The sequence below is a fragment of the Orcinus orca genome, chromosome 3 (assembly GCF_937001465.1).
Source record: "Orcinus orca chromosome 3, mOrcOrc1.1, whole genome shotgun sequence".
Taxonomy (NCBI): Eukaryota; Metazoa; Chordata; class Mammalia; order Artiodactyla; family Delphinidae; genus Orcinus; species Orcinus orca.
Window position 1 is genome coordinate 144,831,092 of NC_064561.1, and position 25,604 is coordinate 144,856,695.

General features: G+C 39.6%; 1 protein-coding gene and 1 long non-coding RNA gene across 3 annotated transcripts in view; one reads left to right on the top strand and one right to left on the bottom strand.

The window, feature by feature from the left end:
• The window catches only part of ITGA2 (integrin subunit alpha 2), a 105,382-nt gene that overhangs the window by 4,187 nt on the left and 75,591 nt on the right, over nt 1–25,604 (bottom strand). Inside the window, exons 17-29 of the mRNA XM_049707141.1 lie at nt 23,663–23,814; nt 21,159–21,269; nt 20,486–20,568; nt 18,472–18,613; nt 17,070–17,162; nt 16,021–16,097; nt 15,851–15,934; nt 12,493–12,595; nt 10,899–11,009; nt 9,839–9,943; nt 7,665–7,778; nt 2,867–2,956; nt 59–175 (exon numbers count right to left, since the gene is read on the bottom strand). Coding sequence (XP_049563098.1) covers nt 59–175; nt 2,867–2,956; nt 7,665–7,778; nt 9,839–9,943; nt 10,899–11,009; nt 12,493–12,595; nt 15,851–15,934; nt 16,021–16,097; nt 17,070–17,162; nt 18,472–18,613; nt 20,486–20,568; nt 21,159–21,269; nt 23,663–23,814 — 1,382 coding nt within the window. The remainder of the gene's footprint in view (nt 1–58; nt 176–2,866; nt 2,957–7,664; nt 7,779–9,838; nt 9,944–10,898; nt 11,010–12,492; nt 12,596–15,850; nt 15,935–16,020; nt 16,098–17,069; nt 17,163–18,471; nt 18,614–20,485; nt 20,569–21,158; nt 21,270–23,662; nt 23,815–25,604) is intronic.
• Nucleotides 12,602–17,062, top strand: LOC125963784 (uncharacterized). Of its 2 annotated transcripts, none has more exons than XR_007476177.1 (3): nt 12,602–13,376; nt 14,968–15,133; nt 15,929–17,062. It is a non-coding gene; the product is annotated as an uncharacterized LOC125963784 (long non-coding RNA). The 2 variants fall into 2 exon arrangements; XR_007476176.1 differs by having other exon boundaries at nt 12,602–13,109.

Below are 25,604 nucleotides of genomic sequence, written 5' to 3' on the forward strand. Positions count from 1 at the left end.
AATTCAAGACAGAGGTCTTCAGGACCCCTGTATCTTTTAAATATGAAACATTTCTTACCTTCCATAAAACTGCAACCAGAGCTAATAACAAAAGGATTCCAGCAATTGCACTTCCTACTATAACTCCGGTTGGTACTTCAGCTTTCTCGTGGGGTTTCATTATGGTAATGGGAATCTGTAAGTGTATATACAAAACAATTGCGTTAATTTTAGCACTGAAAAAAAGTGAGATGGTCGAATCCTCTAATTTTATAAGTGACGGTCTGGAAAGGGGATGTGACTTCCTCACGATCACATTCCTCAGTTAAATACTGTACAGTACAATCTCGAGAGAAAATGCTCCTGCAAATACAGGCAAGGCATGCACGTCTTCCCATTTCCTTCCTTTAACTGCACTGCATCAGTATTTAGTGGATATGTCATCTCTGACAGTCTCAGATGCTTTAATCACTTATGAAACTTGGAACTTTAGTTTCTGGCATCCAGCCTCATCATCAAGTGAAAGCATTTGGAACCCAGTCTTGGGGGAGGAGAGTCAAAAAATTAACAACACAAATCCCTTGTGATTAAACAGTAACAACAACAACTACTTTGAATTGGGCTCCTAAAATGTTGATTTACTTGATATGGATTGTTAACAAGTAGAAGTAATGTCTCAGGGCTCAAGGTGACCTTTTCAGTGATAAATTGCCCTTGAGGTTACACATGATTCTTAACGTCCACTTCCTGGCAGTCTTTGTGGCTTTGTAATAGCACGGCTGCCGAAAGAGTTCTAACAGTAAAACTGTATATTCTTTTTTTTTTTGTTTTAATTGGGGAAAGAATCACAACCATTTTTAAAGAGTTAATTTTGGAGCCAAACAAGGGGAGAAAACCTAATTTATTTACTTGATTTAACACTGAATTACAGTGGCAGATAAGCTGCTTTTCACCACGGAATTTATGAGTTGGGCTAAACTTGAGTCTGGCCTTTTGGTGACTATATTTCTTCTCATTTGGATTTTTAAGAACTAAACTAAGGCTTTATAAATTTAGGAATTAAATAACTAGATTCATGTAGTTCACTGCTTAGTGGCAGTCATATCCTCACTTCTCTCTATTCTAGAACTTCCTAATCCAGGCTCCATGGATCTTTAGGGAACTATGAGTACATGATTTTTGTATCGGCTTTTTAAGTGGGCTTGGAATTCAAATAAATTTAAGAATCACTTGTCTACCTATAGGGATAGGTCAATTTATTATTTGGATTCCAAAATATAATTTTTAAAATTTTAATTTATTTGGATTCAAAAAATATTTTTATAGACACAAGTAATAGTTGGCCTTGGGCTTCCCTGGTGGCGCAGTGGTTGAGAGTCTGCCTGCCGATGCAGGGGACACGGGTTCGTGCCCCGGTCCGGGAAGATCCCATGTGCCACGGAGCGGCTGGGCCCGTGAGCCATGGCCGCTGAGCCTGCGCGTCCGGAGCCTGTGCTCCGCAACGGGAGAGGCCGCAACAGTGAGAGGCCCACATACCGCAAAAAAAAAAAAAAAAAAAAATAGTTGGCCTCTATTACTTATCAGTATTGCTCAGAGAAAACCATGAAAAGAAAAATCTCCCAAAAGGTTCACTGAAATTGTTAACTTGAATTTTTAATTAATGCATTTATTTAATACTGCTTTCTAAACACACCCAGATTTCAGCAGAGGTCCAGGTATTGTCTGAACACTACATTTTTCTGAAATGAACTTTTAAAATATCTATAGTACTTCCCGCCTCCCGAGGCTTAGTTCATAGCACTCTGAATTTGAAGCCCACGTTTCCTTTGGCTCCGTTTCTGATTTTCCACACCCCAGCCTCTGAAGAGAAGGTGCGGGCCTTCGCTGATAGTCCTAAACCAGAAGCAGAGCAGCATCCTCTGTGTGGCATCATTTTTGCTGGGGCAACAGTGGGACAGCAGGGCTGTGAGCTCCACGCTCAGGCATCGAGAGAGGTCCAGAGTTCACAAGGCCATTGGCTTTTTAGCCAAGTCCACAGACTGCAGCAGTGGACTAGTGGCCTGGGGCCAGCTGCCAAGCTGTCCTCGGGGCGGAGTCTTGAACCGGCTTCCAATTCCTAACAAAAGCGTTGGGAGGAAGATGCCCAGGGCTCTGCCAGCAGATTAGCTGAGCATGGAAATCCTGCTATATCTAAATATGGCATATTCTAACCAGAGTTCCAGTGCAAAGGAAGGTTGTCCCGTGCAGCTCTTGGAACAGTGAGCCTTTGTTTTCTGTGAACGTACATTTCTTTGCCAAACGCTTTTTTTTTTTAAATCAAGAGAAGCATTTATAGTTTTCTAGACTGAAGATCTAATGAATGAATGGATGTTTCACAGTGTCAGTATCTAGTTTTAAGGAGTACTGCTAAAAACAAGAAAAAGCCCTCTAATAAATGCCTTATTTATTAAGCACACTTAAGCACTTTCAAAAATGCTCTAAAATACTATGTATGATTCAAAGGAGCATGACTTAGATTTCATGGCCGAGGATGTAAACTGCTTTGTATAAGCATGAGCAGAAAGGAGGAGCCATGGTGCTGGTTGATGCCTGGAGCAGGGAGGAGGGAGCCACAGCAAGATGGGGCCCCTTGTGCCTCCTGTCAGATCATCACTTCTGATCCAGCTTTGCCAGCGTGGGCACGAGGGGGAGGGCAAGTACACCAGGGGCCTTTTTTGAGTAGCAAACACCCTTATCAAAAGCTCAGCATGATAAACATTAGCCTTTCAGAGTTTCAGTAAGATACTTCTATATACATGTAGATGCGAAAGTGACCGCTGTAAATGGTCAGAAATGGAATGCCTGTCAGAGACTCCAGCGCCCACAGGTAGGGATGTGATGCACTCACCGTGATGGTGTTTTCTTCGATCGCATATATCTGAGGGTTATAGGTGTCGATTTCTGCTGCTGCCGTCAGCTGTGCTGTCTGAAATGTCGACTGGAACATAAGAAGAATAAAGAGTATATTTTATCCTAGCAGAAGTTAATGTATAAAACTTGGCATGTTCCTTATTTATGTTCTTGTGGAAAGTGACAAGAGCAAATGCCAACTCTGAAGACTCAAGCATCTGCGTGTGCTTAAATCGCCGATATGCTGGGACCCCATGTGGGAACTTAAACCGTGCGGGTGACTGGGCCCTGCCGTAGCAAATTAAACAAAGTCTCTTCTTTTCTAATTTGGATTCATTTCCTTTTCTTCTCTGATTGCTGTGGCTAAAACTTCCAAAACTACGTTGAATAAGAGTGGTGAGAGTGGGCAACCTTGTCTTGTTCCTGATCTTAGTGGAAATGGTTTCAGTTTTTCACCACTGAGGACGATGTTGGCTGTGGGTTTGTCATATATGGCCTTTATTATGTTGAGGAAAGTTCCCTCTGTGTCTACTTTCTGCAGGGTTTTTATCATAAGTAGGTGTTGAATTTTGTCAAAAGCTTTCTGGCCTAACCCTAAATGTAAGGCCAGAAACTATCAAACTCTTAGAGGAAAACATAGGCAGAACAATCTATGACATAAATCACAGCAAGATCCTTTTTGACCCACCTCCTAGAGAAATGGAAATAAAAACCAAAATAAACAAATGGGACCTAATGAAACTTAAAATCTTTTGCACAGCAAAGGAAACCATAAACAGGACCAAAAGACAACCCTAGAATGGGAGAGAAAATATTTGCAAATGAAGCAACCGACAAAGGATTAATCTCCAAAATTTACAAGCAGCTCATGCAGCTCAATAACAAAAAAACAAACAACCCAATCCAAAAATGGGCAGAAGACCTAAATAGACATTTCTCCAAAGAAGATATACAGATTGCCAACAGACACATGAAAGGATGCTCAACATCACTAACGTTAGAGAAATGCAAATCAAAACTACAATGAGATATCATCTCACACCGGTCAGAATGGCCATCATCAAAAAATCTAGAAACAATAAATGCTGGAGAGGGTGTGGAGAAAAGGGAACCCTCTTGCACTGCTGGTGGGAATGTCAATTGGTACAGCCACTATGGAGAACAGTATAGAGGTTCCTTAAAAAACTAAAAATAGAACTACCATATGACCCAGCAATCCCACTACTGGGCATATACCCTGAGAAAACCATAATTCAAAAAGAGTCATGTACCAAAATGTTCATTGCAGCTCTACTTACAATAGCTAGGAGATGGAAGCAACCTAAGTGTCCATCATCGGATGAATGGATAAAGAAGATGTGGCACATATATACAATGGAATATTTCTCAGTCATAAAAAGGAATGAAATTGAGTTATTTGTAGTGAGGTGGATGGACCTAGAGTTTGTCATACAGAGGGAAGTAAGTGAGAAAGAGAAAGACAAATACCGTATGCTAACACATATATATGGAATCTAAGAAAAAAATGTCATGAAGAACCTAGGAGTAAGACGGGAATAAAGAGACAGACCTACTAGAGAATGGACTTGAAGATAAGGGGGGGGAAGGGTAAGCGGTGACAAAGCAAGAGAGTGGCATGGACATATATACACCACCAAATGTAAAATAGATAGCTAGTGGGAAGCAGCTGCATAGCAAAGGGAGATCAGCTCAGTGCTTTGTGACCATCTAGAGGGGTGGGATAGGGAGGGTGGGAGGGAGGGAGACGCAAGAGGGAAGAGATATGGGAACATATGTATATGTATAACTGATTCACTTTGTTATAAAGCAGAAACTAACACACCATTATAAAGCAATTATACTCCAATAAAGATGTTTAAAAAAAAAAGTCTCTGGGGGGTGGGGTTTAGATACCAGCTGGTTAAAGCGTCTCTCCCGGTAACTCTAACTTGTAAACAGGGGTGAAAAACAAGGGTTTAGAAACGAAGTTTTTAATTGGGAAAGATCATAGTTTAGGTTTTTAAAAACAACGAAGTTTGTGACATGAGAGAAAATTGAAAACTTGGTGTTTTTAAATATTTACCTGAATCACAAAACAATGTGAAATCAGATTCAAAAGGAAGAGACTTTCTCTTCTGGGTACACATGTGTAAAATCATACTGTTTAAAGACCATGCATGTCAGTGGCAGACATCCTAAACCTTGTGTCCGTGCTAGATAACATGAGTAATAATTTCAGCTTTCCTAATCTAAGCATTTTTATAAAAAATACTGGATTGGGGGCAGGCATATAGGAAGGACATACATTTTATGCTGATGTTATTAGTAACCTCCAAAAATGAAATAATTTTACATGCATTCCTGAATCTAGTTACAGAAAAATAATCTGTTTTTCAGTGGATACATTACTGATGTGTATATTGTTTTCTCTATAATCAAGTATCGGGACTGACACTACTTCGAGATGGAATACAATGCCCAGATCTGAGAACTGCCTTCACATGATCTGGCTACTAGGATTTAGTTTTTGTGGTTACTAGGGCACATAATTCAATACACTCCATGAGGTAATTTGCTAAACTATATCTGGGAGCCAGAAAGAGAGAATGCATATCCAAAAAGTGAGCAATTTATTTCCTTTCCACTGGCTCAGTCTCTGATTAGCCTTAATTTTCTCAAGATGGAAGATTGCAGTAGAAGTTAACCCTGATCACTGGTCTCTCAAACATACATTATTTGGGGAACATTAGGAGTATTGATGATGGTTTAAATTTAAAAAGGAGTAACAGTTAAGTGAATGTTCTTACTTAATAGTCCCTGCAGACTAGAGATGAAAGAATTTCCTTATAACACTGATATATCTGCCCTCCTAAGTCTGGCCCTTTGCACGGGTACGCAGTATCCTGCAGGGTTAACAAGTAACGGTAGGGGTACCATGCACACCCAGGAGATTGAAGTCACACACCCAGTATTCAACAAGCCTTTTCCTTACAAAGGGCAACCAACAATGCCACTGATTTGGAAGCCTGAGCAATCACTTTGTGATGAAATTACTTGAAATGTTGACTTGCACTGCCTCAGAAAAAGGGCAAAAGGTAGTATATTCATGGGTTCTAATACAGGAAGTATGATTCGTATTTCAGACTGGATCTCCTAGATGGTCTGAGAACATCCACTGTTGAAATGGTTCAAAACAAGGTGGGGATAAACATTTGACCTTTCATGAAGGAGGAAGATGTGTAGGACATGATATGCAATAACTCTCATGGGTGTTTTTCAGCTTAACTATCATAATAACCATGTTGAAAAAGCATAAATAATACACTTCTTCAGAATTTTGCTTCCAGAAATGAAACTGCTGCTTCTGAAAACCTTGGAGAAGGTACTATAAAAAGTCTTACAGTTAAAATGATGTAGCTTTAAACAAACTCAAGAAAAACCAGATGCTTTTTACAGAGCCGGGGTGATTGCCTTTTGATTTGCAACAGTGAGTTTTCCTTCCCAGCTGGCAAAGGTTACTATGAAAACATTTGTTCCTCAAATCCAAGGAGCCAAGATCCAATGGGTAAAACTGAGCGCCAAACTGCAGCAGCTGGGATGATGGTATAACTGCCTGCTTTGCAGTCTTACAGGACTTAGAGGCATCCTGAAGGCTTGAAAGCAAATGCAACTAACAAGAAAACCAAATAAAGGCAAACAAGGAGAAAACCCAACTCCTCACTCCTCCACTTCTCTAGATTTTCACCTGCCTTTCACAATTCCTCTTTCTATTGTGTCTTTATCGAAGAATATTGCTTATATTTTGGTTCCGGGGCCAAGTTCGGAGGGAGCCAAGTTCTCTGATGTGACATAGAACTCCATAGCAGGGAGGGGTTTGTTGGAGAGATCATGAAGTGGTTAGAAAATAGGGAATAGGGTACGGTTGGTAAGCACCTTGAAGACTGATTTATGCGTTTAAAAAAAATTCACTGTGAGCCACAAGGCCCCCTGGAGGTTTCAAACTAATTTCTGTTTTGCTGCCTCGATCACAGCCAGTGTTAGTAAAATGAACAGCTCGCCGCTTATGTAGTCAGACTTAAGGAGCTCTGTCCATCCTTACTCTTCCCGTGCCAGACTGACATTCTGGCTACCGAAATCTCTGCTGAAAGCAGGTATCACTACTGCCAAGTCACACCTGCCAATTGGAAAAACACTCTGACATTGTTCTGGCACATTCCTCAAACTTGTGAGACTGAAATGACTTAAAAAAAACTGTAAGCACACTGGGGCTTTCACCAGAGAAGGGATTAAAAACAGGAGAGCAGAGTGGTTACACCTGGCTCTAATAGAGGACGATGGATTCTTAGGTTAGATTCATCTACCAGGTAGTTTGAGATCAATCAACAGTCCCCTGGGAGCACAGGGAATGGAGGCGCTTTGATCTGGGTGTGGTGGAGACCATAAGTCAGAAAAGTCAAGAGCAGGGGGAGGAAGACAGAGCAGGTGGCCCACTGCACCCCAGGCAGCTGAGGGGATCCTGACACCATTTCCAGAGATTCTGCTCTAGTAGGTTGGCATGGAGTCTAAGAAGCAGATGCTTTACCAGCAGCCCAGGTGATTCTGAGGCACAGCCAGGTTGGGCAAGCTTTGGAAAGGGATGGAAGCACACTGCCTTCCAAGGTAAGACTGCTCTGGGTCACTGGGCACGGCTGACATTAGTCAGAATGCTGATTTTGTCAGAGGGTGCGACCTTATTGACGGTGAAGGCTTATGTTTCAATGCTATCAATGAGCCGAATAAACAAAGCTGATACTTACTACTGCGAAAGTCCCGTTCCAGATTCTGGTAGACACATTAAGGAAGTATTCTCCTTTCACCTGAAGGTCTTTCAGCCAGCAGGTGATGTTACTACATGAAGCGGTTCTGCAGTTCTTTCAGGTTGGAGTCAAGGGTAAAAGAAGAGAGAGTTAGTACAAGCTTTAAAAAATAAACACCAAAATTTTACAAAGACAGATAAAACCCAGTACTGGGAAGGAGCTAAGGAAATGAGCAATCTCATGAACTATTAGTAGTAGTTACAACCCTTCTTCTGGAGATTTTAGCACTTTGCCTCGAAATGTAAAAAGTGCATGTCCTTTGCCCCTGCTGCTGCCCATCTGTGTGGAAGGCCTCAGGAGATAATAAGTGTGTGCAGAAGAGTACAGCAGGCCTGTTTATTGAACTACTGTTTATCAGAGTTAAAGAGAAACAACAACCCTCGCCAAGACTGTTAATCAACTATAGTGTAAGATTAAAAAAAAACTCCAAAGACTAAACAATCCGTGTTTATCAACAGTGTACTAGTTAAGTAAATTACTGAGTATACATACACAAAATGTAGTACAATTTAGTCAGTAACCTCATGATACAGATGCATTCCTTGAATTTTAAAAAAGTTGTCAGTAAAAGAATCAGTGGTTGCCAAGAGTTAGGGGGGAAGGAGGGATGAATAGGGGGAGCACAGAGGAGCTTCTGGGCAGTGAACTGTTCTGCACCCCGTAATTGTGGATCCATGTCATCATACGTCCATCCAAACCGATAGAACACGCATCAAGGGTAGCCTAATGTAAACCATGGACTTTGGGTAATTATGATGCGTCAGTGTAGGTTCATCAATTGAAACAAATGTACCACTCTGGGCGGGGGGGGGGGGGGGGCTGGTTCATAGTGTAGGAGGCTGTGGGTAAGTGGGGCAAGAGGTATATGGGAAATTTCTGTAATTTAAACTCAATTTTGCTGTGAACCTAAAATTGCTCTAAAAATAAAGCCTATTAAAAGATCTGTGACATATCGGCCAATGAAAAAAGGTAGCTTGGTCCATTTATGTAACAGTGCACATGTGCTTATATGTAGGTTAATGATTAGAGAGGTAAGGAAGAATGTTCATTAAATGTTAAGTGGCCAGCTGTTAGATTTCTGGAGAACTTTAGTTTTTTCTTTGTTTTTCGTCTTATGTTTCCTCTATACTGTTCACAGAAGTTGCCTTTTTTACAAAATCAAAACATTTTCATACCCTGAGATGAGTTTCTCCTGAGCATTTTTACATACCTCTGTTCAGATTTAGACCACATTTACACTGTAATTACACTATAGTTACTTAAATAAGAAACTGTTCATTCTGTTTTCCCATCCTTCATGAAATAAAATAATTGCAATAAAAGAAAAACAGGAGAATTTCAATGTTGTTCATAGGGGAGAACTGAGGTTGGTTTAGGTTTTACTGTTTACTAAATGTTTGCTTATTTGAATACTTCATATGTGCCAAGCACCATGCTAGATGCTAGACAAGTGTCTTTCCCAAAAATGTGGCATAACTCTCGAGCAGGAGATGAGAAAATATTGAAAACAGAGAAGGGTGGTCAGAGAGTCAAATTTAACAGCTCAATAAAAGACGTCAGTGATTATGTGGAGGAGGTGAGGAGGGCTTCACCTCCCACACATGCCCAGCTCCCGCTCAGCTCTTTGCAACGTTTCCACTGTGCACGACACAAAACCATTTTGACATGGAGTCCTGTTAATATCATGAAATTTGGAACATGTATTTTATAATAATGGCATAAATAATAATTCCAATAACCTAAATTTCAGCATTTTTTTTTTTTTTGCCATACGCGGGCCTCTTACTGCTGTGGCCTCTACCCCTGCGGAGCACAGGCTCCGGACGCGCAGGCTCAGCGGCCATGGCCCACGGGCCCAGCTGCTCCGCGGCATGTGGGATCTTCCCGGACCGCGGCACGAACCCGTGTCCCCTGCATCGGCAGGCGGACTCCCAACCACTGCGCCACCAGGGAAGCCCATCAGCCTGTATTTTCTTGATTCACACAGATCATCAAAGGCAAAATAGGAAAGTTCTACCACCTGAGGTGGCAGGAAAAAAGAAGTGCCTCAATTTCCAGGTAAAACAAACAATGAATCACTAAAGGAAGTTTTCACCCCATTAACCTGTCCTCACCAGTTCTTTTACATGACGGAAATTTTCACTCTTGAAAGATACAGAAGAAGATGTCTGTCCTATTTTCAGTGGATTTATTTCGGCTTTGCAACTGATGTCACCAGCCTACAAAGAAGGACATCAAATCAGTCTTAGGAAGCAAGATGGTTTATGATGTTATTTTTCACTCATTAGGAAATCCTATTGTCACATGTTGGGGCAGGGGAGGGGCTCCCAGGATTCTCTGCACTGTGCTGACCTGGCCACACCTGTTCATCACTAATGTAAACCCTGAAGTATTCAGATCCTCCTGGCGTGACTCGATGGCATGGCGCTGATTCTTGCAGCCCACATGTGATGACACAAATTTGTAATAACAGTTGTCTGTGAGTGATTTATTTAATTCAGCGTTTTTTCCTGTGGAACAGTTTAGGATTCTGCTTTCCTGTAGTCACCTATAAACAGCGCAGAAGTAACACTGCTGTAGCATTAGCTAAGTGCTACACTACGGCTGAGCCACTGTCAGGGGTTTGGCTACAGCATCCCTGTAGGCGGAGGGCTTTTAGAGAAAGAAAAACACGGGTCCTAGAGCCTTAGCCCTGGAGATTCTGATTTAATTGCCTGGGGTAGGTCTGGGCATCACGTATTTAAAAAGCGACCCAGGTGATTAAATGAGCAACCAGGGTTGGCAACTACCAGTTGAAAGTCCAGGCTGGCAGCTTGAAGACCAGCTACTGACTGCAGCTGTGTAGACCAACTACTCTCCCACTATGGGTTCAACCTCTCACTTCCCAGCCAACTAACTTCTCTATAAACAGGGCTCTGACAAAGTCAGATGTTCAGCTGGTCAGAAGGAGGTTTTAATAATTTCTGCCATCTGTACATCCCTAGACTCAGACATTTCTTATAATAATATCCTACTTCTAATATGAAATTAACTGCTTGTTTCCTAGCACCCAGGGTGCATAGGGGTTATCTTTTCAGTTTCTTGTCTGTATGATGCAGACATGACCACCCCCACTTCATGGAACATTTCCGTATGGAAGGTACACGTTCTTATAGGCAGTTTGGCTGCACGTACCTGGTCCGTGTGCACCCCAGTCAGGTACATCAGCGGGTTCTTGCCTCTGGTGTATTGAGGGATATGGATGATTACAGATGCCATGCTGACTGGAACACTTCCTGTTGTTACCTATGTAGTAAGAACACACTCTGATTGCCGCTACATCATGCACACGTTGGAAGGAATGGGATCAATAACCCCAGTGTTGATGAAGGGCAGCTATTAAGTGGTAAGGGTGAGTCCATATGAAAGTGATCATTACTTTATGGTCACTCTTTGGCTCACTGTGTTTTACCTCTTGGAAGAATCTCAACATCTACAGTTTTAACTGGTAAATAATTTGTGACTTAGGAGATGATTAAAAACACCTACCATCTGTGGGTTTGGTCTGCTAGGGCATGAAGTCCCACTCTGCCCCTGACTAGCAGTGTGGCTTGGGCAAGGTACTTCACCTCTTTATGCTTCAGTTTTCTCATTTGTAAAATAAAGATAATTGGCATATCAGTAGGTATGCACAGATACAGCCTCTGTTCTCGCTGTTGGAAAGTCTGTCCTAATTGTCCAGGGCTCATGCCCTACTGGTTGTTAAACATTTTAAAGAACACTCATAGGAATAATAATCCTATCAATCTCATAACTGATCTGGGAATTAAATGGGTTAACATACATAAAGCACTTCATACAAAGGCGGATACTTATTACATGTTCTCTGAATATTATATACTACTAATTGACTAAATGTTTCATTAAAGAAGTAGTTGCCAAATACCGTGTACATTTTATAAATTCCAGTATCTGGATCACAAATCAAGACTCCTTTAAGAACTTTTTAAATCACTGAATTATAGAGTTGCAACCATGTGACAGACTTATAGGAAATGTACAAAAATAAAGTGGTAATGACTAAGGGTGGTGGACGGATTCTTCCCTTTTTATTTTCCAAAGTTCATGCAATGTTATTATAAAATATCATTCTCTCATAAATTCATTTCTCTTTATATAACTGAAAACAAACTTTAAATTTGTACTTTGTACTTTACTAATAGCCAATAGAAACTGATTTTAAAATATTTTTATATACTACTTAGCATGACTGTACGAAATAAATATTTGTATACAAATGGTGAGCTTCTCAAATAGAAGTGGTTTCCAAGGATAAATTGGCATACTGATTATATTTCAGAGACTTTTGTCCATAGTAATATTATTATATTACTGCTCTGTTGATTAATGTGCAGCATTTGCTTTCAAAATACATCAATTATCTCTTACCCAGGACACATAACTATGTACAAAGCCCACCTGTTTACTTATCAATGGTCTACCTTAGTAGTTCTCAAAGTATGGCACCCGGACCAGAAGCATCAGCGTCACCTGGGAACTTGTTAGAACTGCACATTGTTAGGTCCACCCCAGACCTTTTGAATCAGAAACACTGGAGATGGAGCCCAGTGACATGTGTTTTAACAAGACTCCAGGTGATTCTAATGCGTGCTCAAGTTTGAGAACCACTGGTATATTTCAACTTCTTTTTACTTTCTTCTTCTCCTCCTGCCCTCATTTTTTTACCCCCTTTCTCTTGATTTTCCATTCTTATGTCAGATTTACCAACCTTAATGAAGAAGATGAATTTTGGACCAATATCTTCAAAACTGTTCACAATAGAAGGAATATTCCCATCCGAGGAGACTTCATAAAAATTTATGTTGGTAGATCTGTTGGATGATGTTTGTAAAGCCGAACATTTTAGTTATGCTATTGTTCTTGAAGTTTAATATTTCTTTTATCTAAATATCTTCTAGCTTATTTTACAAGTGAAAGAGTTTACATTTAGGTACAAAACGTTAAATGAAAACAAATGCTTATTATGGACTTATGATCCAGTTATACATTTCTAAGGCTAAAACAAGTTCCTTTCAAAACATATCCCTTAATGATCACTCTGCTGAGATTCTTTGTGTTATATGTGTATCAGTTGTAAAGTTTCTAAAATAAGTACAAATGTATTAAGAATTTGTAGTGAAACTCTTCTCAAGATATTATATCTTGACAGGTATGTCAAGATATATTGACAGGTGTGTTAATATAGTGGACACTTGGTCCTTATTGATTGGATGAATGGATTTATAAGGCAGAGGATTTTCCACTTGGTATGATGGCTGAAATACCATGATAAGATATCGGGCATTAGCTCCTACACTACTCATCACTGGACGCCTGTGAAACGGGGTATACATTTTATTTATTATTCCTTCTCCCTGTCTTCCCTAGTTCCAAACCAGCTCTGACACTTTGGTCTGAATTGGGGTTGGTCAGTCTGTTTCCACCACTGACCATACAGACCATCTCTAAGGTGGCTGACCCGGGAGTTTTATTAGACTAGGCCTAGAGGCACTGGCCTAATTGGACTTCTTTGCTTGGGGCTGCTGAGTAGGGTTTGCAAGTGAAGTGATGACCAGGCCAGAGGGAACCCCACAGGACCACTCAGACTGGAAGGTAACTGAATACCATTCCCTCTCTTCACTCATTTCTGGGAATCTGAGGATGGATTTCAACTAGGGTAGCTTCATTGAGGGGTGGAGGGTAGATAGCAGGGATGGGAGTCTGAGAAGCAATATTTATTCCCAACAGAATTTATCCTAACTACAGGATGTTGATTCTATTTCCTTAAAAAAAAAAAAATTGGACTGGATATTTTCTGAGATAGAGTTGTTTGGTTTCTTTACTGAAAATCTTGCCTTTTTCTTTTTTTATGCCTTAGAATTTTTTCCCAAATTCTCAAAAGGAAAATATGCCATAGGGACTTAAATAGATGTAGTATTTGTCAAGGTTATGTCTATGAGAGGAAACAATGATTTGTCAGCCTTACATGGAAAATGGGAAAATGGACTAGGATTTAAAACAGAAAGCCTGACCCCAATAAAAATTAATTACAATAAAAGAAAATAAAACAGAAAGTCTGGCTGTGTGTCCATGAATTATTCCCTTTGCCTTCCAGAAGATCTTTGTGTGAGCCCCTAAGTATGGCCAGTTTTTAAATTGATTAATATGCTCTGTTTTTGCATTTTAAAGAGATCCAGTATTTTTCCATGTTACTTAAGTGCTCCTTCAGTTACTTAAATATTGATCAATATATTTATATTAGCAGTTAGCTATACTAGGCGGATCTTGTTTTAGAAGTAATTCTACTGTCATCTATTTCCATCCATCATATTTGCACAAAATAATTACACACTTAGACAGTATCAAAGTGATTCCTAAGGGATATACTCAATAATTGGGTAGGACTTGTTTTCAAAAAAAGTAAACTCTGTGTGTGTGTGTGTGTGTGTGTGTGTGTGTGTATGATGCATATATCCTGGTAGATAAATAAACCCTGTATCTGGAAGGTATTCTGAAAACAGTCAAGTTAGTCATCTACAAAATGACCAGAGGAGATGCGGAGGGATGACTTCACTTTTCGTTGTGTACGTTTCTGTCATGTTTGGATTTTCTATCCATGTACATTTAATATCTTTTTTTACAAAAGACATTAAGAGAAATTACCTGAGAGGCAGGATTAGGAGCCACTTTAGCTTTAGTCTTTATAATTCTCCATACTTTTTTTAACTGCATGATATAATTAAAAGAATATGAGAATGTCTGAGAATCCAATTTACCATCACAAAAAATACATAGCTAAGATGTTAGTAAAAGTGAAGTCCCACTTCAGTATTTTATTTATTTCATCTTAAAATATCTGAAAAAATTGGCCATGGTGGGAGAATGGAATTAGAAAAAGGCTCTATTAACAAAAAGCATTTAGGATGAGAAAGAAGCATTGAAGGTAGGAAGAAAAAGAATCAGGTAATGTGGTGCTATCAATCTCTTTGGCTGCATCTGTTTTCAGTTACTTATTTTAGCAGCTTAGGGCCCTTTGAAATCTGCAGTTACTGAATAATTTTTCAGGGATGGATGACTTGGGCTATACTTCGTTTCTGCTTTTGCTGTTTGCAACTCACTCGATAAGGAAGCATTCTTTTCATCTTCGCTCATGTGTCTCTAGCTCTAGACATAATGACATATTTTCCTTTTTGTTTTTGCTCAGGGATCTGTTGGATGATCTACATATTCCATGCTGTAGGGGCTGGAGTGATGTTAGAGAAATCTGCGGTCACTGGACACTTTGAAGTGTGGCTCCTTGGGGATACGCTGCTGCGTGTTTTCCAGGGGTCACTGATCTGTGCTGCAAAGCTGCCTCAGTGTTTCAGCAGGTAGAGAACTCTGGTTCCCAGGCTCGGAAATGGGTGTCCCCTGCAGCCTGTGTACCTGCATAGCTGTGCCCCAATGTGTCTGTGCCCATGAACCCACTTCCCTTCTTGAAGGTGATCCTATTAGCACCTGTGGTGTCTATACGTTATTCACCTCTCAAGACACATGTCTCTGAACAATTCAAGATAACTGGTATCAACTAGTACCATTTTGAAAAATGCCTAATTTTCTCCTGGTTGGAAGAAACCCCTAGTCTGCTATGTCAGGAATTTTCCAACCAGAAACTAATTTTCTGTAACTAGATTCAGTATTTGTGTTTGGGGCTTCAACGTCCAGGAGTGGGGACATTGCTTGAGATCTCACGTGGACAGTAGGACACAGGCGTGGAGAAGGAAGTGGTGGCAGCTCCTCGGGGCCCTGCGAGTTCTGCTTTGACAGCTTGTCCGAGGGCCTGCGGGGGAGTTTCCCTCGGCATGTGACAGAGGATTATTCCTTTGTCTTTCTGGTGTTGCTCTTAGTCAATAAACCTAAAGGGTCCCTCAAGATTCCCCTAGGCACCAGTTTGTCCCTGGACTTCTGTTTTAGTTGACAAGGAGGAAATATTTTAATTCAAATTCCCCAGTTAAGAATGAGCATATAGAGGACTTGTTCAGTCATGAACCAAATATGTTAAGAGCCAGAGTGATGTCCATGGTCACAGGCTGCCCAGTTTGACCTACCTTGTTATGTGAATTTCGGCATCATACAGCAGAGAGAGTTTGAAGTTGACTGAATTATCTGCCTTGTTTTCCTCGTAGCTTTCACTATTGAAAGGAACATGAGGAAATTACTGAAAGAGAAATATTAGAAAAGCCTCCCATCATTAATTCATGACTTCATCATGTTTTACCTTAAGGCTTGGAAACTGACAGAGGCCTGATTCTGAAGGTTTTGAAGATTGAAGTCGAAGTTAATAGTGAAAGTCACCTATACACAAAATGAAAATTCATCAATCTATGACGCTTCGTGCTCCGGGACCAACATGAAAAAAAAAAGTGGCCCATAAAAGTAAACTCACTCCCATTTGATTCTGAATTTTATAAACCTTAAGCTTTATAATTTGTAGAATATCTATGTATTTGTCCACCTTGCCTTACCTTCAGAATAGAACTGAATTCACCTGACATATATATACAACACATCACAGGCACTTACACTTATCTGAATTTGAAGGCTTTGTGCTGATGTAAAATTTGCTTACCAGGGGTTAAAAATGATATCCATGACTCTGTAAAGCACTTTGACCAGTGTTGGTCAATGTGTTCAGAAATAAAGAACTTTCTATATCGTATGTGCCTTTGGGAATGAACTGCACAGGGGAAAATCCCACTTTTATTAATAACTTAAAGAAAACATGCAGATATTTAAAAACTTCCTCTAAATATGCAGGCAACATTGATAGTCAAATGGATAAAGAAGATGTGGTACATATATACAATGGAATATTACTCAGCCATAAAAAGGAACGAAATTGGGTCATTTGTAGAGATGTGGATGGACACAGAGACTGTCATACAGAGTGAAGTAAGTCAGAAAGAAAAACAAATATCGTATATTAACGCATATATGTGGAACCTAGAAAAATGGTACAGATGAACCGGTTTGCAGGGCAGAAACTGAGACACAGATGTAGAGAACAAACGTATGGACACCAAGGGGGGAAAGCAGCAGGGCAGTGGTGGTGGGATGAATTGGGAGATTGGGATGAACATATATATACTGATGTGTATAAAATCGGTAACTAATAAGAACCTGCTGTATAAAAAATAAAAAAAACACATGCAGGCAGTTATTTTGTGGTGCCTATCAAATGACGATACCTAATAAAGATGGTTCATTGGTTAACACCAATGGCAAGGAGGGGGCAGCATGGATTTAAAGATAAAATGCAAGGTGTACCTGTTGTTCCCTTTTTAAAGCAGGGTAGCCCACATTGCAGGTAACAGACTTCTGAGATGAAGCAATCTGGCATGTCACTTCTGTCCCATCAACCTGAATGAGACCAAGGAAACAATGATCAATTAGTATGCAATGTGTGTATGCACACACACATACATGCTGAAGGATGTATAAACCACCTGGAAATTCCAGCAGAAAGGTTGGTTCACACCAAGACTTGAAAATTTTATATGAATTGCCCAAGTGGCTAACATACTATTTTTTTTTTTGCGGTACGCGGGCCTCTCACTGCTGTGGCCTCTCCCGTTGTGGAGCACAGGCTCTGGACGCGCAGGCTCAGCGGCCATGGCTCACGGGCCCAGCCGCTCCGCGGCATGTGGGATCTTCCCAGACCAGGGCACGAACCCGTATCCCCTGCATCGGCAGGCGGACTCTCAACCACTGTGCCACCAGGGAAGCCCCTAACATACTATTTTTTATTGCTAAGCAGGACACCCAACAAGGCAAAGGAGAGGTCAAATACTGGAATTTTACCCAGAAATAAATTATATTTCTTATATTTTAGAAGCACAAAATAACTTTAATCCAGTATTTAGAAATGCTGTCTTTAATGCATACTTTTCTCTCAGTATATTTTCAAAGTTGTAGTTTCAAGAGAAAGACAAATACAGTTTTTGTTTATACCTTAAATAATTTAAAGAATCATTTTAGTTTTCCTCAGGATTTTTTCTCTTTAAAATAAGTTGTCATTTGGCACAAGAAATTTAAACACTTAAGTCAGAATAGGTTTAGAACACTAAATCTATTAAGTTCACATTGACTTTAAACTGGATGAAACTATTTTTTAATCCTTTCATCAAACAGTGAATTTGGAAAATCTCAGCTTTTTCCTTCTCTCCTTTTCACTGCTTGGTGGCAGAGGAGGGACCAGAGGGACATTCATGGGCAAGTGTGTTCCTGCTATAGCGATCAAGTCAACATGATTAACTGATCTCATTGGAATGCGGCATCTTGGCAGCAGCAAGACCTGTGGTTACTAAGCTCTGGCTGAGCTGTGGGACTCTAATTTCTCAGAGCAAGTGCAGCTCCCAGCATCTGTGCGGCACCGAGGAAGCCTCATCACACAGATGGCTTGAGGAGAGTTTATGGTAGAGTCTGGCTACTACTGCCAAGTGTCAGGGCAAAGGAAAACTGACCCCAGCTGTGAAGCAGAATTGGTCTAGATACACAGCCAGGATATGTTCCCAAGTGGTTAAACTAGTTGGGAGCCACAAGTCAGGACTGATCATGCTCAGGGTTAAGGTGTTTCTTCAGAAAACACAGAGGAGATTTGAGTATAAGGGAGACGGTAATTGACAACAAGTAGGAAACAGATCAGTTAACACAGGGTGCTTTCACATACCGGCATGGACCAGGAAGCAAAAAACACATTTTCTGAAAAATCAACAACAATCCCACTGTTGTATGCACTTTCCTTTTTGTTTTTCAGTGCTACTGAAAATGTTAACCTTTTGTTTTGGTTGCTGACAATGAAGGGCTGTTGTCTGTTAAAAGTAAAAAGGAGAAAAAGAAAGTCATTACAGTTTTTTTTTAAAAAGCTAGTATTCAAATACTTTACTCATTAAAAAAAACTCTTTAGATTTACTATTTAGAGGACTGAGAAAATTGCTTAATCATAAATTATCTTCATAGTAAAATAATATTGACAATGAATGACTAAATGCTACTGGATTTTTTTTTGTTGCTTTTAATTACATTGCAGAAAAAAGCACCATCCAAATACAAGTGGTTTTATATTTCTTAGTGTTTTACTTCTATATGGATGAGAGAAATTGAAATTTATGTTTTTATTTAATTTTTTTTATTGACGTATAGTTGATTTACAATATTATATTAGTTTCAGGTGTACAACATAGCAATTCAATCTTTTCAGAGATTATACTCCATTTAAAGTTATTACAAAATAATGGCTATATTTTGCTGTGCTGTACAATATATGCTTATTACTTATCTATTTTATACATGGTAGTTTGTATCACTTAATCCCCTACCTCTGTCTTTCCCCTTCCTCCTTCCCTCTGCCCACTGGTAACCACTAGTTTATTATTTTTAACTGTGAGTCTATTTCTGTCTTGCTATATACGTTTGTTTTATTTTTTAGATTCTCTATATAAGTTAGAACATAAAGTATTTGTCTTTCTCTGACTTATTTCATGAAGCATAATATGCTCTAGGTCCATCTGTGTTTATTACAAGTGGCAGAATTTTATCCTTTCTACGGCTGAGTAATATTCCACGGGCCCAGCCGCTCCACGGTATGTGGGATCCTCCCGGACCGAGGCATGAACCCGTGTCCCCTGCATCGGCAGGCGGACTCTCAACCACTGCGCCACCAGGGAAGCCCCAGTTGTTTGGTTTTTTGAGTTGTATTGTATGAGTTGTTTATATAGTTTGGATATTAACCCCTTATTGGTCATATCATTTACAAATATTTTCTCCCATTCAGTGGGTTGTCTTTTTGTTTTGTCAGTGGTTTCCTTTGCTGTGCATAAGCCCTTAAATTTAATTAGATCCCATTTATTTATTTTTGCTTTTATTTCTTTTGTCTTAGGAGACAGAAAAAATACTGCTACAATTTATGTCAAAGAGTGTTCTGCCTATGTACTCTTCTAGGAGTTTTATGGTTTCAGGTCCTTACTCCATTTTGTGTTTATTTTTGTATATGATGTGAGAAAATGTTCTAATTTTATTCTTTTACATGTAGCTGTCCAGCCTTCTCAGCACCACTTATTGAAGGGATTGTCTTTTCTCCATTGTATATTCTTGCCTGTGTCATAGACTAATTGATCATAAATACATGGGTTTATTTCAGGACTCTCTATTATGTTCCAATGATCTATATATGTGTTTTTGTGCCAGTACCATGCTCTTTTAATTACTGTAGCTTTGTAGCATAGTCTGAAGACACTTCTAACTTTGTTTTTTTTCTCAAGATTGCTTTGACAATTTGGGGTCTTCTGTGGTTCCATATAAATTTTAGAATTATTTGTTCTAGTTCTGTGAAAAATGTCATGGGCATTTTGATAGAGATTGCATTAAGTCTGTAGTTTGCTTTGGGCAGTATGGACATTTTAACAAAATTAATTCTTCCAATCCAAGAGCACAGGATATCTTTCCATTTCTTTGGATCATTTTCAGATTCCTTCATCAATGTTTTATAGTTTTCAGAGTATAAGTCTTTCACCTCCTTGGTTAAGTTTATTCCTAGATACTTTGAAATTTAGATTTTAAAGGTTTTTAAGAGTTATAGATGTTTCTTTTATAGAAAAAAATCTCTATAAACATTCACCCAAATGAAGTAATCTAATGTGTCTTTTATTTCTACAGTTTTCACTGAACTTTAAAGGAAAACTTACTGAGCTGCTGGCAGCTGTTGAACATCTAGAACTAGATCAGAGATGCAAACTCCATCATCACCACAATCTTTATAGAAAGGGATCTACAAAAAAGGAAAAATAATCCCAGAAATTTACTCTTGAGTTAAGAAAGCAAATTGTGGAAGAACACATATAGTATTACTCCATTTACATAAAGTTCAAAACCATGCAGAACTAAACAATGTTTTAGGAATATATATATGTTTAGCAACATCAGAAAGAAAAGCATTGATAAATGCAAAATTCAAGATGATGATTTGCTTTAGGGGAACAAGATAAAAGTGGGTATGATGGGGTGGGGAGTGATACAGAGAATTTCAGAGGTATTGGTACCATTTTATTTTTTTTAAGTGGGTGGTGAGCACAAGGTGTTCACTTATTGTTATTTATTTCTTCAACAAACATTTATTGAGCACCTGTGGTGGGCCAAACACTGCTCAAGGTGCTGGGAATAGAGCAGGGAACAAGGAAAACAAAAATCCCTGCCTTCATGGAAATTACATGCTGGTAAACTTTACATATAAGTAACTGTATTTCAATTAGAAAATTAACAACTTAAAGGCTATGTCCTAAGTATCCTTCAAACACTAAGGCAGTGACTGTGAAACTTTGTCAGCTAGTCTGAATTCCAAGAAGGGCAAACCACACTTACACTGAAGACCTTGACTGTCTCAGAGTAGGCTTCAAGGGCAGGGTTAGTGCCAGGGTTTTCCAGACTGATGTTCACACACAGATCCAGAGAGCTGACAACATCAGAGGGCTCCTAAACACACACATGCACAGAGTCAGTTGATTAGGGCACGGCAGCTTCAAAACAAGAAAACAACCACAAATGTGTTCATGATTAAGGACGCAGTCTACTCTCAATCATGCAGAATAGCTCTGTTTTGAATTTTCAAGGGTCTTGCTTCTTCAATTCTGTTCGAAGTCTGCTCTTAGCCTCTCCACTTCTAAGAGACTTAAAAACCTGGGCTCAGTAAAAATTGGAAGCAATAATTCTTAGTTAAGCTCATCAGTAATCTCATTATTTATACACAAGTAATTATCAATATTTAGATGAGATGTCCAGTTTTAAATGCTCAGAAGACCCCTCTGTCATTACCAAGCTCTGGGGCTGTTGGCCATGTTCTTCCAATTCCTATTGCCAAGACTTATGGAGTCCTTAGGTGTCCTGACCAAATCTCTGGAAGAGAATATTAGGACCTACAAGGGAAAGAAGTGCCCAGGGTTGGCTGTCAGAAATGGACAAGGGGACTCCCTTCCTTAGAACCTAACTTTAGTCTCTACAAAACCAGATAAAGTGTTTCCCACACTTCAAACCAAGCTCCCCAACTTCTGGCCTAGCTGACTGTTAGTGGCTGAACTGCTCTTTGCACATAGAAGATGATGCATGTATCACTCTACAGACATTAAAAGCAACACTGTCCAGCTACAAGTACAACATTTCCTCTTTGTCTTTAGTAAAAACAGTGGAGGATTTGCAGTGTTCCAGGAGGCCTGGACCGTTTCCGGTTTTTGAGGTTTCCTGTCTATTGAAAAATGAAAATAATGCTAAAACAGGGTTGCAAATGCCATCTAGCATTCTTCTTCAAGAAAGAACAATGTCTGTACAATGGTAAGCACTAAAAATGAAGTCTGCATTTTCCTAGAAGTGGTGTCTTTATTATCTCTTAGTTCATTCACAGGCAGGACTTACTCCTATCTTGAGCCCTTTTGGAGGGGCCTGACCACTACAATGGCTTCCTGACTACAAGGAAATGTGTCCTCGGCTGGCTGCAGGGTTGGCACATAGGATGGACTTTGGTATTGATAGCAAATGTGGTGTGTTACGTGGAACACCTGTGGTCTTAGCTGACCACAATAACACACATCTCGTAAAAACTTCACCAATATACATGTCAGAGAACAGGAGATATATCTATATACACACATACATACATACACCACAGCCTGGCTGTCTTCATTCCCCCACAATGGATTACACATTTAATTTGATCCACCAATTAGCACAAGGGTAAGAGAAAATGGAATCTGGCTTGTATTCCTTTAAAGAAGCTGTATAATTGGCACATTAACAACAACAAAAAAGTCCAGGCCTTCACAAAGAAGAAACCTTCAACTTGAATATAAATAACTCAACTGATTTTAGTCCATCCGACCATTAACTTTGTTTTTCCAACTCTTATACTTAGCATTTCTTGAGATGTTATCTCTGTACCATCCATCTACATCAGAAGTATATGGGGATGCCCCTTAGACCTACGCATTCCTTGGACCTTCAAACCCAAATTTCTGGTGGTGGGGTTCCAGAATACCCATTTTATAAAAGTTTCCTAGGGCTTCCCTGGTGGCGCAGTGGTTGAGAGTCCGCCTGCCGATGCAGGGGACACGGGTTCGTGCCCCGGTCCGGGAAGATCCCACATGCTGCGGAGCGGCTGGGCCCGTGAGCCATGGCCGCTGAGCCTGCGCGTCTGGAGCCTGTGCTCCGCAACGGGAGAGGCCACAACAGTGAGAGGCCCACGTACCGCAAAAAAAAAAAAGTTTCCTGAGTAAATTACACTTTCAAATACCATTACATGGTTTCTAGGGGGAAATATTCATGTAATTTATAAAATAGATTTTCTTTTAGTTTTCTCCTGAGAAGCACTTTTCCTACTTGGGAGAGTTTCAAAATCCATGTGAACTGTAGTAATTATGGCATAAGATTATAGCCAATAATTTTTACCTCATAATCTACCATCCTTCACCTATATCAATTTAATCCAATAATGGAAAGGACAATTAGAATTGTCCTTTTCAGTCGTTTAAAAATAAATAAAATTTCTCCTCATATGAAAATGTCAAAATAAAACTTATTGTCAACTAAAAGTTCTTCCTGTTAAACAGTTAAGAAAGCACTGTCCTTGATTTCTTTAAGAATCTTATTTTCAGCCCTTTTACTTGCAATCCCAAATAAAATTTAATGCAACTAACTTACACAATAATAGAATGTTACCGTATATACTAGTATAAAGGAAATACACTCCTGTTCATAGATAAGAAAAGCATTAACTAGAAGAGCAAGCATTTATCTAACTCATAAGCTTCCATTTTAGGCTTTCGCCATTCATTAGTCTTTAAGAAGAAATGAGATGAAAGGGATGACTGAGGCCTCACCTGTATGTGGATGAGGTACTCAGAGCAACTCTGTGCTTGGTTTACTATCATGGTCTTCTGCAAGCACCTTTCATTATTTTCTTTAAATAATCCCCTGGAGGTTACTCTGGGTGAATATTGGTCTGCATCAATTGTGATGTTATATACAATGGCTATAATAAAAGTCATAAAGAAATGTTATTACAAATAAACTTCTAAGGAAAAAGCATCCCTGTTTTATCGTGTCTTACTGGGTAAAGTCTTTGACTTCAAGAAAACAAAAACCAGTCTTTCTATTGATGGCCTGTGAACCATGGATGGCCTATGATATTTGTAATTCTGGTTCTGGTATGATGTGTCAATACGTGACTATGGATGCAAAGAAATGTGATTCAAAGAAACATGGCTTGATGCAGCGGAAGGAAAAGTAGATTCGCCCCCAGGAAATCTACTGAATGAAGTTGGTCAAATTACTTCCTCAAATACCGGTTTCATTGTCCATAAAGTGGTGACGTGAAAAGGAAAGGAACTGTTGAGTGCCTACAATTGAACACATTCTTATATGTTATCTTATACAAGTTTTACAATAAACCTGGAACGTGGATATTATTATCCTATTTTTCAGATTATGAGCAGAATATGATCCTATTTTTCAAAATAATTCACCTCAGTTCATACAGCTAGGGCATGGTCAGAAATAAAGTTTGGGTAATTTTGAAATCAGATCCCATGTTCCTGCTGTTTCTATGCAGTTTTGAGGATTCACTGTTATTTGAGGATGAAGTTAGATACTCTAAGGGGACATGTATAGTGCCTGGCATATTCTAGATGCCTACTTGGGGAAAGGCATGTAACACTGCAGTAACAAGTTTTGAATCAGACGGATGCTTTGAATCCTAATCCCACCATTTACGAGCTTTAGGCAATTTGCTTAACCTCTTTGAACCTCCATTTCCTCACCTATCAAACAGAGATAATAATACTATCCTAGGGAAATGGAAATGAGAAATGTGATAAAAATTGAGGTCAGTAGCCAATGTCCAAACTATCAGAACCTTCAATAAAGTCTGCTGGCTACATGTCCAAAACTGAGAGAGAAGATCTGATACTATTAATAGCATCAAATGCCTTATTTGGGAGTACTCTGTCTTATTACTTCCACTATTTTAAAGGTTGAATATACTTCCAAAAGCATTCTATGTGTTACCTTTCAAATATCTGTTAGAAGTGATGTATAATTTTTCTTGCTCTGATGATTTAATGAGGTTAACAAAGATAAAACACAAAGGAATCAAGAACTAAAAATAAATGGTGAAAATAAAGCAAAGGACAAGTTATGCTGGGGAAGTGACTGTGGCTAGGACAAAGTTAGTAGGTGTGGTAATTATACTGTTTTATTTTTTTTCCAGCAGCTTGGTAAAAATGATACATAGTCACGTAGGCAATATAATAATCCTTCTAATGTTATTAGCTTTAAACTGGAGTGTGCACCTGACGCAATAAATAATAGAAGCCACACGCTTTATAAATTCACTTTTCAAAGTCACAGAGTTGGGATTCCTGTCTTACATACTATTATTGCCAGGTAATTAAGTGACAAATGATCATGACTGTGTGGACCTAAGGCATTAAGAAGAAGGATTCAAAGGGAAAGATGCCCAGTAGCAGGAGACCCTAGACAGTGAGTGGAAGGGAATGAAATTCTCAAAGCAAAACGCCCTTTTTGAGTGTGTGGCAACAGAAGAGGTGAAGTACAGTCAAAAATTGGGAGGAAGGGCTTCCCTGGTGGCGCAGTGGTTGAGAGTCCGCCTGCCGATGCAGGGGACACGGGTTCGTGCCCCGGTCCGGGAAGATCCCACATGCCGCAGAGCGGCTGGGTCCGTGAGCCATGGCCGCTGAGCCTGCGCGTCCGGAGACTGTGCTCCGCAACGGGAGAAGCCACAACAGTGAGAGGCCCACGTAC